This window comes from Crinia signifera, chromosome 3 (assembly GCF_055691185.1).
Source record: "Crinia signifera chromosome 3, ASM5569118v1, whole genome shotgun sequence".
In the NCBI taxonomy this organism is placed as follows: Eukaryota; Metazoa; Chordata; class Amphibia; order Anura; family Myobatrachidae; genus Crinia; species Crinia signifera.
In genome coordinates, this window is record NC_139219.1 from 269,659,579 (window position 1) to 269,673,988 (window position 14,410).

Sequence of the window (14,410 nt, forward strand, 5' to 3'; positions counted from 1 at the left end):
TATTATTTTAAAGAAAGGCATTTACATTTCAAAAAGGAATAATAAACAAAAACATCAAGAATAGTTATCTTATGGATAATTCAACACAGAACATTCTTACCGGAATGGGAAAATTTGTATTTTTTCATAGATCACAAAGGCAAACCCCTCTGTCTTATATGCCAGACTGCACTAACACACTTCAAGTGTTCAAATCTTCACCGTCATTTTAGCACACATCATGCTAAAATGGATGAGGAATTCCCCAAAGGTACTGAACTACGATCTCACAAGGTAAAAAACTCTGAAGGGTCAAATTGCAAAACAAACACAATTGTTCCAGAAATTTTCCAAACATTCTCAGACAGTTACACATGCCTCGTAGAAAGTTGCTTGGAATATTGCCCGTGCCATAAAACCTTATAATGAAGGTGAATTTGTTACAAAATGTCTCACAGATGTAGTGTCCATCCTGTTCCCAGAAAATCTATCTCTGAAAAAAATGGTTTCAGACCTACAACTCTCACGACATACAGTTGAGCATAGAATATCAGACATAAATGTTTCTGTTGAATCTCAATTAACTTCTGATCTTCAAAAATGTGAATACCTCAGCATTGCACTAGTCGAGTCTTGTGATGTCCAGGACAAATCTCAATTGGCAATATTTGTACGGACTGTTTCAAAGGATTGTGTAATCAAGGAAGAACTCCTTGATATAATGCCTTTAAAAGACAGAACCCGGGGCATTGATGTGAAAGAAACACTGATGGATGTTATTGCTAAATCAAAGTTGCCTATATCAAAGCTTACAGCAATAGCAACTGATGGGGCACCATCCATGGTTGGATCTGTGAATGGCCTTGTGGGACTGTGCCGGGCTGACAAACAGTTCCCTGACTTCTGGACGTTTCACTGCATCATCCATCAGGAGCAACTGGTATCTAAAAAGTTACGTTTGGATGACGTAATGGATCCTGTCCTAAAAATAGTCAATTTTATTCACACACATGCTCTCAATCACAGACAATTCAGGAATCTCATTGCTGAGCTTGACCAAGGTCTTCCAGGCGACCTGCCGCTTTACTGTACCGTAAGGTGGTTTTCAAAAGGTAAAGTCTTATCTTGTTTTTTGGAACTTTTGAACCCTGTGAAGATTTTTATGGAAGCAAAAGGAAAGGAATACCCTGAGCTGTCAGATCCACAATAGGTTTTAGACCTGGCATTTCTTGTGGACATGCTGCGGCATCTCGACAGACTCAACCTGGATCTTCAAGGGAAATTCAAGATACTGCCTGACATGGTATATTTTCTTTTATCAGCACACTCAATTTGTTCAATACTCAACTTCAAAAGGGAGATCTAACACATTTTCCTTTACTGTTAAAGGAAAGTGAACAAGTACCTGATATCTTAAAAAGTAGCAAAGCACAGTATATAATATTGACTGAAGAACTTAAAGACAGCTTTCTGGAAAGATTCCATGATCTACAGCTGAAAAGACCTCAGATTAGATTCCTAGTTGACCCTTTCAATACGGATGCCAACACTTTGAAAGCCCCTTTAGTCACAGATGAAGCAAGTACACAGATTGAGATGCTTGAATTTTCTGAGGATGACAGACTTAAATCTGTCCTGAAAGATGGAACAATTGAGTTCTGGAGAACTGTACCAATGGAGAAATACCCCAATGTCAAATGTGCAGCACTCAGACTTTTATCAATGTTTGGTTCTACTTACCTTTGTGAGTCTTTTTTTTCTACACTAAAACAAGTTAAATCAAAGCATAGATCTGTTCTTACAGATACACATGTAAGAGAATTACTGCGAGTAGCGACAACTGCATATGACCCAGAATTTAAAAAAATGATTGATAACAAGGACTGTCAGAAGTCTCACTAAGAAAAAGGACAGCAGGGTACGTGGCATGACCCAGCTTCTGTGCAGACGCAGGGTAAGTGAGCTTCACCGAGAATTTGAAAAATTATCCTGCCTGGGAGACCATAGGCACCCCACACCTACTCACCGGTGCTCCTAAAGCTCCCCTGCACTTTACACGTTGTTCACTTGGTAACTGCCTGGCTGTGCCCTCGTTGTCTTTTTGTACTGACATCCTGTGTGTGCTATCATTTAGCTACTCTGATCCTAATGCACAACAGGCATCTATGCCTTTCTGTGTCTGGTGCTCGTAGCCCCGATTACTGCCTGTTCTTTGTTGGAAACGTTATTGGGACTTTTTGCTCTTTATATAAATCTGGTGGTTGATATTTCACTGGCGGTGTTCTGGCCACCACCCTACTGCTGGACTATTCTGCAATCTACCAACGTTGTCATGGCTGATCTTCTGAACCTGTTGCTCATGGATCTGATACGATTTGCCGGCGGTCGGGATCCCGGCGGTCGGAATCCCGACACTGGAATCCCGACCGCCGAAATCCCGACAAGGGGGGGACATGGATCGCCCCCCCTTGCAGGCTCGCTGCGCTCGCCACGCAGCGGGCCCGGTGCCTCGCTACGCTCGGCACGCTAATTTATTCTCCCTCTATGGGTGTCGTGGACACCCACGGAGGGAGAAAGTTTCGGGATTTCGGCGGTCGGGATTCCAGTGTCGGGATTCCGACCGCCGGGATCCCGACCGCCGGCAAATTAACTGCATACCGTTGCTCATGTATGTAAAGATTTCTCCTGCTAATTGTGCCACCGTTTTAGCTCCTGCTAAAGAGGATTTAACACAAATCTGTCTCACAGACCCAGGAGGAAAATCGATTGTTGTTCCAAAGTTTTTTTTTAAATACACATTTTATGTACTCTTTCCATGTGGTTGTGTTTTCATGTGCTTGTCTGCTTGTTTACACAAAGGCCCTTATTCAGATCTGAGTGCAGCACAAATTTGTTTTCAAAATGGGAAAAACCATGTACACTGCAGGTGGGGCAGATGTAACGTGCAGAAAGAGTTAGATTTGGGTGGGGTGTGTTGAAACTGAAATCTAATTTGCAGTGTAAAAATAAAACCGCCAATATTTTCCATGCACAGAAACAAAATAACTCAACCAAATCTAACTCTCCCTGCACATGTTACATTTGCCCCTCCTGCAGTGTACATGGTGTTGCACATTTTGAGAACAAATTTGTACTGCGATCATATCTGAATAAGGGCCAAATTCATGTTCCTTTAAATGTTATTCTAAGCCACACCCTATTTAAAAATGGGGCGTGGCCTTACGGGAGCAAGGCCACGCCCATTTGTTTATGGTTGCGGCTCTTTGTCTTAACAGAATTTTTTTTGGGCTCTTCAGCTCAGATGGGTTGGCCACCCCTGGTCTATAGCATAGGCTGTTTTAAATAAGATAAGTGGTCTGGAAAAGGTTAAACATATAATAAATAATACATACTTAATCGAACAAATACTGCACTTTATAAGCTCACAATCTCCCACTTAATGGTACGGCTCTTGTCTCTTCCTCCTGGCAGCTACTCTCTGGTCCATTGCGATGATTGAGGGCTCAGATCCACACATACAGTATATGTGGTAGAAGTTGCTACTACTGGGCATGTGCAGCATGTCCTTTACACTGCATGTCAATGGTCGAGGGACACCAACTCAAGGGGACTGCGGGTACAGATCGGATGGAGTGGTGCCTTTTCGGTGGTGGTGGCAAGCCTCCGGGCCGGGCAGACTAGACAGGCCTTGCACCAATCTTCCATGTCTTGGCGTAAGTTATGCCAGTAGAATCTATTCCGCAGGGTAGTTTTTGTCTTTTTACTCCTGAAGTGCCCTGATTCGTCGTGATAGGCCTGCAGCACCGTGTCAATTGCGGCTCTGGGTAGGAGGAGTTGTTCTTTGGCCAGGCGGGTCTTTGGGCCAATACATCTGCGATACACCAGTCCCTCTCGCACCGCCAACCGATCCCGTTGTCTCCACAGCTGTAGAAATTCGACGGGGGCCACATCTATTTCCATCAGAGATAGTTTGCGCTGGGCCACCAGGTAAGTCTTGACTCGTTGGATGTGCGGGCATTCTTGTTGCCACTTGGTCCATTCTTTGTGGCCCGCCATGTCTGGTCTCGTCAGGTCTCTGACGTCCACTACATTCTGTATGGGGGCCTGTGGTTGCCACCGAAGGGCTGGGATTTCGTCTTGCTCTCTGGCATCGCCCTCCAGCTCCTCTTCTTCAGGTCGTGGCAACCTGGACAACGCATCAGCATTTATGTTGCTACGGCCGCTCCTATATTCGACCGTGTAACTGTAGTTGGTGAGCCAGCAGAACCAGCAGACCTGTACACATACAGGATTATAATATTTGAAAGGCTGCACTATATAAAATACAACATCCAACAGCACATTGTGTATTTATAAACACACAAATAATAATGTTACTACTGAGAAAGTTGACAAACATTAAAAAAAATATGATAAAGAAAAAATACTGTACATAGAAACAATCAGAAAGACAAATGAAGTATATACTAAAAGGATGTAGAAAAATATAAAATTTCTGAATACACCTAGTGGCTTACAGTATATATGAATTTCAGAACTATACCAAATCTTAACTAATATAAGTGAATATATTATGGAAATATACAGTATATTAAGGCTGAATACCTCATTAAGGCCTCTAAGGACCATAGTACCCATCCTCATAATCCAGCGAGCTTCACATTCTAATAATTTTCTTCCACGATCGCCAGCCCGTTTTGAATCGGGGATGTGGTCGATCATACAATATTTTAAGCTTTCAACGCTAAGGGAAGCCTCAACAAAATGGCGAGCTAGTAGTTGGTTGCTTATCCCATTCTGATGGTGGACCGAAGGGCTGCCATCCGCTCTTTAAAGATTCTCTCGGTCTTACCGATATAGCTTAATCCGCAAGGGCAGATCACTTGATATATGACAAATTTGGAATTAGATGTCAATGAATATCTAATACCAAATGACCATCCTGGTAAAGGATGAAGAAATGTATCTTCAAGAAGGTGATGAATAAATAAGAAGATTCTGATTGGTTGCTATGGGCAACATCCAATCTTCTTAGTAAAATAACCTGGGTATGTTAAAGTAAATGTTTGCATTAATTGCTTACAAGTACTAAGAGCACAATATAATTATTACGTTAATGTCTTGTGGTTTACTGTTATTTTTCAACTGTTAATATTGAACAATTCTTACTGGGCGAGATGTACTAAACCTTGAAAAGTGATAAATGGAGAGTGATAAACAACCAGCCAATCAACTCCTACCTGTCATTTTTCAAACACAGCCTGTTACATGGCAGGTAGGAGCTGATTGGCTGGTGGTTTATCACTTCCATTTTATCACTTTCTAGCTTAGTACATCTGGCCCAGTGACTGGAGAGATTTCGCCTCAGAGCAGATATGTCTTTTTTGCAATATGTCCGTTTCAGTAGTTAATATTTCTGTCCCTCAGGCTAGATCTGTATGATGCTATCAGGATAGGCGAAGATTTCTTTTGGATGAAATATTTATTTTATTTGATGGGTATTAGGTGTGAAGTATGTAAGACAAAATGTGTAAAAACATGAAATCAATAAATCTTTCCATCAATCTTCTCAAATACTTTAATGTTAATGGAACAATCTTCAGAAATGTTCACAAAAAGGCAAATAGAAAATCCCCTAATATGATATTGAAGAGGTGTACTTTGCTAAACATTTAATGCAGAGATCATGAATAAATTTTATATAATTAAGTTATAAATATTTGAATTGCCCCATAATTGTAAACTACTGTACAGAACACAAATGTATAAGGAATCAGGGTGGGTATAATGAAGAGTGTAGAGAGTGTAAAGCTTGTCGAGGATACATCACATTGCAGCCATAAAGGAGCTGGGTGAAACATGTACACCACCAGAGTGCAACTCGTAAGGCAGACTGGGGTTAAGAAGATGCACTCAAAAATTAGGGATGTTTATCTGGAACATATCCTTGTTGTACATAATACACGTGGTGGCTTTGGGGCTCTAAGACATCACCTCTACACTTTCACTTAAGGGTCTGGAAATTGGGTATTGCTGGCAGTGTGGGGTTGGAGGGGGAACAGTAGATTGAAGTTTTGCCTAGGGCTCTACACCAGCCCATGAACACAAGAGGACTTACATATGGCAAAAAAGGTGCAGGACCATGGCTTGGTAAGAGCATCCTCCCTGCCACTGATCCTCCCCACTCAGGGCCACTGACGCAGGTTCACAGGGCTCGACCGTTCATGTGTTAGGGCGACTAAACACAGAAACGCCCGATCAGACGAACGGCTGAGAGCCCGAACATCCGAGCGCTCCCGAGCCCACTCAAGCAGCCCCAAACATCTTCAAGTGGTCGCAAACAGCTGAAGTTGACAGAAACAGCCCCAAAGGAGCAGGAGCTGCTGCAGAAGACAGCGGCTGCCCCTTCTGTGGTGAGTATTTTTGGGGAAAGACAAATCTTCCCTGGTAGGTTTATCCTGCTTCAGGAAAACCCACCACTCAAGGGGTTAAGGGTCCACTTAAGGGAGTCGGTACTTGTGCTCCCGACTTGTTCATACCCCCACTATCCACGTTGGCGTGGAGTTGAATCTATAAAGTGTGGCGAGTGTAGAGAGTCACTGAGCCCATAGCGTTGTGATCGTAGCGAGCCCCGCGAGGGGCCGCGGATTACTTCACATGTATTCTGCATCCCCTCGCAGGGCTCGCTTCGCTTGTCACGCTTCAGGCTCGGGGGCTCGCTGCGCTCGCCACAATTTATAAAGTCAACTCCACACCAACGTGGATATTGGGGGTATGAAAAAGTCGGGAGGATGCGTAATGCGCGTGCTCGCCACGCTTCGGGCTGGCGTGGATAGGGGGGGATTAAAAAGGAGACATTTGTCAGTATGTAACAGGGAGCACTGGCAAATGCATCCTTTATTGTGCATAAGACGCATTTGCATCCGCACACCCCCTTTGTGCAGGAGACACTTAACCCCATCTCCCTGAAGCGGATACAGGCAGGGTTGCCATACCAGACACAGGAGTGTCTGAGATGCACCTGCGTCTCAGACATCTGGAGCGCCTCTCCACCGATGCCTACATGATCCCCTCTCCGCCGGTGTCCGCCAGCGCAGGGGATCTGGCAGTTACCGTCGCTGTGTGAAAGGCGCTCACTAAGCTTGCCATGGACGACGGGGACAGAGCCATGGACGCCGGGGACGGAGCCGGGCTGCCGTGGAGTCCATACACTAACTACGCTAGGCAGCTGTTGGGCTGCTGTGGAGTTACTACGCTAGGCAGCTTAGGCTAAGCTGAAAACAGCGTAGCCAGGTGCCGTGCTATTACACAAGTACCAGGGAGTCTGTTTTTTTGTGTTGTATTCAGGTTAGTCGAGAGGGGGGTGAGTGGGTACCTTTTACCTGGGCCAGGGTCTGTTGGAGGTTCCCAGGTCCCACGCCCCCCTCCTCCACTGCAGAGACCATGCAGTGGGAGTAGAAACCATAGGCTGCCGAAACAGCGTAGCCTTTCTACCTCACTCACACGATACTCAGTGCAATTTTTTTTACCGGGGAACTGCAGTGCTTTCAGCGACAGAAATAGCATGGACCCTTAAGGGGTCGTCTGATTAAACCTGTCTTCAAACTACCGCTTTCAGTCCACAAATGCAGGGTCTCACCAGGACTTTGAAACAGTTCAGTCCCGGTGCGACCCTGCATGTGCGGTCTGTTCACATTGCATCATTGCCGGTTCGCTGACATCATTCGGGGCGCGGCGGAGCATCATCGGGGGCGGTAGAGGAGGCAGTGCTTAGAGCTGAAGCTGCCTCTCCATAGTGTGAACAGGATACAGGTCGCTTGACCCAATTAAACCCGTTCACATTGCACAGCAACACAGCAACAAACTGGTAAGAACCCTTCTTTTTACCCAGTTCGTATTACCGTGTTGCTACCAATTAGAAACTGGCATGAACCCGGTAATTAGGTGTGGTGTGAAAGGGGTATTAGATTGTCCCTTAAGAAGATAAGGTGCAAAGTTGGAAGATGATTTGTGAAAGCGTTCGAGAGTTATCGTGGAACATCAATATATACACACACGCAAACATCACTCAATTATGCTTATGTAGATATATTTTGTTAATGGAGAATTATATTTTTGTTAGTCATGTCCATAGAATATAAATTTTCTTTCTTAAATTTATTTATTTGTGACTTTTTTTTCTACTTACTGAATAAATCGGCTGATGGTCGGCAGCAAAGATTGTAATCTACTAACCTTTGCTTTTATCATGTGATTTGTGTTTAGCTGTTATTGATTTCATTGACTGTAGTGACATTTAAGTACCGTTGCTTCTGCTTTATGTTGATGTGTTCAAGAGATATACTGTATCATCTCTCAAGTTTCTGAACTGTACTGGCTGGGTAGATGTATCCATCTATGGCAATGAAGACATCATTAGAAGGATGCAGTACTGAGCAGTATGACCAGAGTAGTGATTTGTGCAGAAATAAGAATGTTTCATAACTTGACTGTGACTTCTGTGTTATATATTATGCCCAGTTCATTTACTGGGTGTGAAAAAGGGTGGTAGCCTCTTGCTTTAATAACCAGGCCTATTCAATTATAGCCCCTTCGCCTCACACATAGAATATGGGATAAGTTCCCGGCAGGATGGCACCTGAACACACAGAAAGATTTATTATTGAGTCTGCTCAGGCCTGGAAAAAAAAAAGAATAATCTTGAAGTGCAGCTTGTGGTCTGCATAGTCCCAAAGGACCAATTAGCCTACTGTAAATTACCATGGCTAATTGAATTCCTACATAAATCACCCGTAGTTAGTACAGAACAAGTAAAATAACATAAAATTCTTAGGGAATAAATTCTTATTAGTGGGCTTTACAGCAAAGAGGCCAGGATAATATAATTATGGCAGTTGATATATTCATGATAATGCACCATTTACTGGGGGTTGTACTTCAAACTGATACCTATATTGCAGAGTTAAATTTGGGTGTTATTTTGTTTCTGAGTAAATACTGTTTATTTTTACACTGCAATATGGATCAGTTTGAAGTACAAACCCCACCCAAATCTAACTCTCTCTGCACATGTTACATCTGCCCCACCTGCAATGCACATGGTTTTGTCCATTAGAGAGAAAATTTTCTTTTGCAAGTGCCAATCAGGCCTATTATGTGTATAATGCCCTACTGCGGGCATTAAACACCCTTTTTTTGTCCATTAGAGAAGGAATTTGCTTTTGCAAACCAACCAGAATTAGGCTCAATATGCCTAGTAGCAGCATTGCCATAACTAGATATTTTGTTGCCATGTGCCAGAAAAGGAGTTGGTGCCCACGTACACACTTAAAATAGGGACAGTGCACACCGTAGGCGCGTGTCAAAAATGTACACTAATGCCTCTTACACATTACAGACATCTGTGATTGTGGTTATACATGTTAGGAGACTCACAACTATTATCAAAGGTTTTGCTAGCACACGCCTGTATATATTACATGAACTATTCTTACTCATGTGAATTTAGTACTAGGCATCCATACTTGATATTTATTTATTGCAGGCAGCATTTCTATACTTTTTGATTCTTTGATATATGAATTGTTTATTTGATAGATTTTATATATTGTAAGGTTTATCTATATAATAAGTTGAAGATTGTGTGTGCGTGTGTGTGTGCGTGTCCGTTGCATTGCGGACACACCGTGGCACTCAGAGCCCCCAAATTTGGCAACAAGGTACATCTATACCTGGTGGTGTGCGCCTCGAAGCCGTTTTGGGGAAATTTCACTCAGAAATTTAAAAAACACCAAGATTCAATTTGCCTTGCATCAGGAGCTCGAAAAAAAGATTGACGATCTGGGAAACTGATGATGACGGAACAACACCACACCTGAATGCATTGCTCCCATTGAATATGAATGCAAACACATTCCAACATTATGGTGGAGGATTTCAACAATAAGGAATATTTGAGGATATACATATACCACACATCACACACACACACACACACACACACACACACACACACACACACACACACACACAAACACACACACTATACTTGCATACCTCACCCTCTCCCTGGTAATGTGTGAACCTGTGGTGAAATACCCTTCTTATCAATTAACCAGCTCACCACAGGTGTCAGTAATCAGACATTACCAGGGAAGTCCAGGAACAGAGCATTTTCTCCATGAAACAGAGAGAGTCAGGTAGGCAAGTTTCACACACACATAACACACACAGTACACCACATACGCACACACAGCACACCACACACATAGATACATAGCATACTACACACACTTATACATTAGTTAGATACACACAACACACACATAACACACCATATGCAGTACAAAATACACCCACAAACACTGCAACACACATCCTAAAAGAGTACAACACTCACAAATACACGCACACACACTTAAATATTGCACACATACAGAAACACACAGAACATACACTTAGACATTGTGCAGATACACACAGCACACACATATATACATAGTGCACCTCACACACACGTTCGACAGATACACACAACACAACATACACAGTACAACACACATATTCACTACAACACACACCAAAAACACAGTACAACACACACAAACATTGACAACACACATTTAAACATTGCATAGATACAGAACACGACACACACACTCCACACATACTGTACACACACACTTACATTTTCTACACACAGTATACCAAACACACAAACACATTACACACAGACACTACACCACACACACCCATACATACCACACCACACACATATTGCATATAACATTTCAGAATACTCATATCAGCGTACTTGCTTTCGTTTCTTACATCAACTATACTGACATTTTCATCATTTCGATTGGTCTGCATGTATGGTTTTTAAAACTGCATTTTGGGAATTCTTATTTTTCCGGAATAGAATGCCACATCCTCCTAAAAAAAAATATGTTTAAGAAGAACACAGCAAATTAATAGAGAGAGAAATCAGAAAAAAAGATATGAGGAAACAGATGAAGAACAACAAAGAAGACTGCAATCAAATAGGGCTTCTACCTCAGCAGCATGTGCACAGGAAACTCTGGAACTTCGACAAAGAAGACTGCAATCTAATAGGGCTTCTAGCTCAGCAGCACGTGCACAGGAAACTCCGGAACTTCAACAAAGAAGACAGCAATCTAATTGGACTTCTACCTCAGCAGCACGTGCACAGGACACTCCGGAGCTTCGACAAAGAAGACTGCAATCTAATAGGGCTTCTAGCTCAGCAGCACGTGCACAGGAAACTCCGGAACTTCGACATAGAAGACTGCAATCAAATAGGACTTCTACCTCAGCAGCACGTGAAGAGGAAACACCTCAACAAAGACAAAGAAGATTGCAGTCCAACAGGGATTCTGCATCAGCTGTGCGGTTGCATGTCTGGAGAAATAAGGAAAATGCAGCATTCTCCTATAGCCCTTTAGTAGATTACACGTCAGATGCAACATGTACTATCGGATCAATGTCTTTAGTTTGTGATTAATGTGAAGCTTCAAAGTGGCAAGGTGAATGTCTCAGTATGTGTTGCAGTGGTGGAAAGGTGAAACTGTCACCATTAATTCATCCTCCACAGCCTCTGTGTACATTGTTGGCAAGTGACTCATCAGATGCTAAACATTTTCAACGGAACATAAGAACATACAATTCCTCTTTCCAGATGACCTCTTTTGGAACAACAAAACAAATAACAGAGCCAGGATATATGCCAACATTCAAGGTACAGGGGCAAGTATATCATAAAATTGGAAGCCTCCAAGCTTTGCCTACTGAGGAGCCAAAGTTTCTACAAATTTACTTTGTTGCAGATAATATCCAACAAGCTGAGCAGCGTTGCCAAAACTTTCAAACCATAAAACAACACTTGGTGTTGCAGTTGCAAGAAATGTTTCATCGAGAAAATAGCTACATAAAAAGCTTCAAATCGACTATAGAGAAGTCACACCAGAAGTCAAATTAAGTATTTTAGCAGATAAAACACCGCAAGGTGAACATGACAGACGTTTCAATGCACCAGAAGTAGCAGTAATTATGGCTGGAACACAATATGGAAGTCGAGATATACTATTGGAAACAAAAACTAACAACATTAAGAAAATTGCAGAAACTCACAGATCTTATGATGCCTTACAGTATCCAATATTGTTTCCAAGAGGAGAAGATGGATACCATTTTGCTCTACGTCAAACCAATCCGGTTACAGGAATTCTAACAACATTAAAGATTTTAGCTATGGATTTCTATTCATAGATGATCATGGTGCGTTCTTAAAATTTCAATATTCTTCTCCTATTCCACCAGTTCATCGTGGACATGTATGCGAAGTTTGAATCGGAAACACTAAGGTACATTCGTCTGAATCAGAGTCACTCAAGGTGGATGAATATACGCATTTGAGGGATGCTATTATCAACGACGGTAATGTTTCTGACATTGGTAAGTTGATCATTTTGCCTTCAAGCTTCACTGGTGGTCCAAGATATATGCACGAGCATACACAGGATGCAATGGTGTATGTGCAGAATTATGGACGCCCAGATCTCGTTATCACTTTTACATGCAGTCCCGATTGGACTGAAATTCAAAATGAACTATTTCCTGGTCAGAAACCCCACGATCGTCATGATTTGTTAGCAAGAGTTTTCCACCTGAAACAAGACTCTCATGAATCTCATTACCAAAGGCAACATTTTTGGAAAAGTACAATGTCATATGTATACAATAGAATGGCAAAAGTGAGGACTTCCTCATGCTCACATTCTGGTATGGCTTCAAGAAACTTTGCATGTACAAAGAGTTGATAGCTTCATCAGTGCAGAAATACCAAATCCAGAAGACCCAAGCCTATTTAGCATTGTAACAAGTCAGATGGTACATGGTCCCTGCGGAAATTACAATCCATGTTCCCCTTGCATGAAGGATGGAAAATGCACAAAGAGATATCCACGTTGCTTTTTAAAAGAAACACAAACTGGACAAGATGGGTACCCACTCTATCGACGCAGAAGCCCATCAGATGGTGGTTTCACAGCAAATAAGACAGTTCGGAGATCATCTGTGGTTGTGGATAATACATGGATTGTCCCTTATTGTCCACTTTTAACAAGAATCTTCAATGCTCACATAAATGTAGAGTTTTGCAATCCTGTCAAGTACATTTGCAAATACGTCAATAAAGGCTCTGACATGGCTGTTTATAAACTAACTACTAACGAAAATGAACATAATGAAGTTCATCTGTATGAAATGGGAAGGTATATTAGCACCAATGAAGCAGTATGGAGAATACTTGATTTTTTTTCGATTTTCCGATTCACAAGCACCACCCAACAGTTTTTCACTTAGCCGTCCACCTCGAGAATGGACAAAGAGTCTATTTAACTACAGAAAATGCAACAGAACGTTCACGGCTCCCTCCAGAAACTACCCTTACAGCCTTTTTCAAACTTTGCTCAGAAGACGAGTTTGCTCGCACAATATTATACCACCAAGTTCCAAGGTATTACACGTGGAACAATGCAAACAAAAAATGGATTTCTTGCAGAATCGGATAAAGTGTTCAAGACCATCCAGGAATCAAGTGTAGTGATGCACTTGGCCGAGTGTACGTAGTGCATCCAAACAACTCGGAATGTTTTCACCTGCGATTGCTACTACATGAGTTACGAGGACCTACTTAATTTAATGATCTTAGAACATTTCAAATTAGACTTTGTGAATCTTATAAAGAAGCATGCCAGCTTAGAGGACTTCTTGAAAATGATGAACACTGGAACAGGGCACTAGAAGAGACAGCTGCAAGTCGATCACCAAAGACATTACGTAACCTGTTTGCTGTTATGCTCCAAATATGCTCTATGACAAGTCCTTTACAATTATGGATTAACCATAAGGAAAGCCTGTCTGAGGATATACTACATCAGGCCCGACTTCAACAGCACAATATAGATCTACAATATAATGACTCCATCTTCAATACAGTTCTAATTATTATTGAGAACAAGATTATATCATTAGGTGGATCAGATCTACAAACTTATGGATTGCCACAACCTTTACGAGACCAACATTCAAGATTACCTAATGATTAACTAGCAGAATTATCTTACAATACAGATCACCTTACACAATATTTAGAAGAGAATGAATCAAAATTGGTTCCAGATAAAAAAAAGCATACGCCACAATTCTGGATTCCCTTTCGAATCAGAGTGGTGGCATATTTTTTTCTGGATGCTCCAGGAGGAACATGGAAAACTTTTCTTATTAATCTTCTTTTGGCCAAAGTACGCCACAGAAAGGAAATTGCTCTGGCAGTTGCTTCATCCGGTATTGCTGCTACACTCTTGACAGGAGGTAAAAAAGCTCACTCTGCTTTCAAGTTACTTTAAAT

The 14,410-nt window shown here is 42.0% G+C and overlaps 1 protein-coding gene and 1 pseudogene across 1 annotated transcript; both read left to right on the forward strand.

Moving 5' to 3' along the window:
• The first annotated feature begins 228 nt into the window (after positions 1-228).
• On the forward strand, positions 229-1,881 carry LOC146063001 (general transcription factor II-I repeat domain-containing protein 2B-like). The gene is made up of 3 exons (XM_083175007.1): positions 229-273; positions 365-1,072; positions 1,369-1,881. Exons 1-3 carry the CDS (start codon positions 229-231, stop codon positions 1,879-1,881), a joined length of 1,266 nt encoding a protein of 421 aa, XP_083031133.1.
• A 10,167-nt stretch (positions 1,882-12,048) lies between these two features.
• Positions 12,049-14,108, forward strand: LOC146063002 (uncharacterized; annotated as a pseudogene).
• Positions 14,109-14,410: the final 302 nt, after the last annotated feature.

Excerpts from the sequence above, each read along its gene's own strand:
- LOC146063001 (XM_083175007.1), top strand. The coding sequence starts at position 229 with ATGGATGAGGAATTCCCCAAAGGTACTGAACTACGATCTCACAAG. Across the intron at positions 274-364 it reads CTGAACTACGATCTCACAAG|AAAGTTGCTTGGAATATTGC; the intron begins GTAAAAAACTCT and ends CATGCCTCGTAG. Across the intron at positions 1,073-1,368 it reads ACCTGCCGCTTTACTGTACC|GAAAGTGAACAAGTACCTGA; the intron begins GTAAGGTGGTTT and ends TTACTGTTAAAG.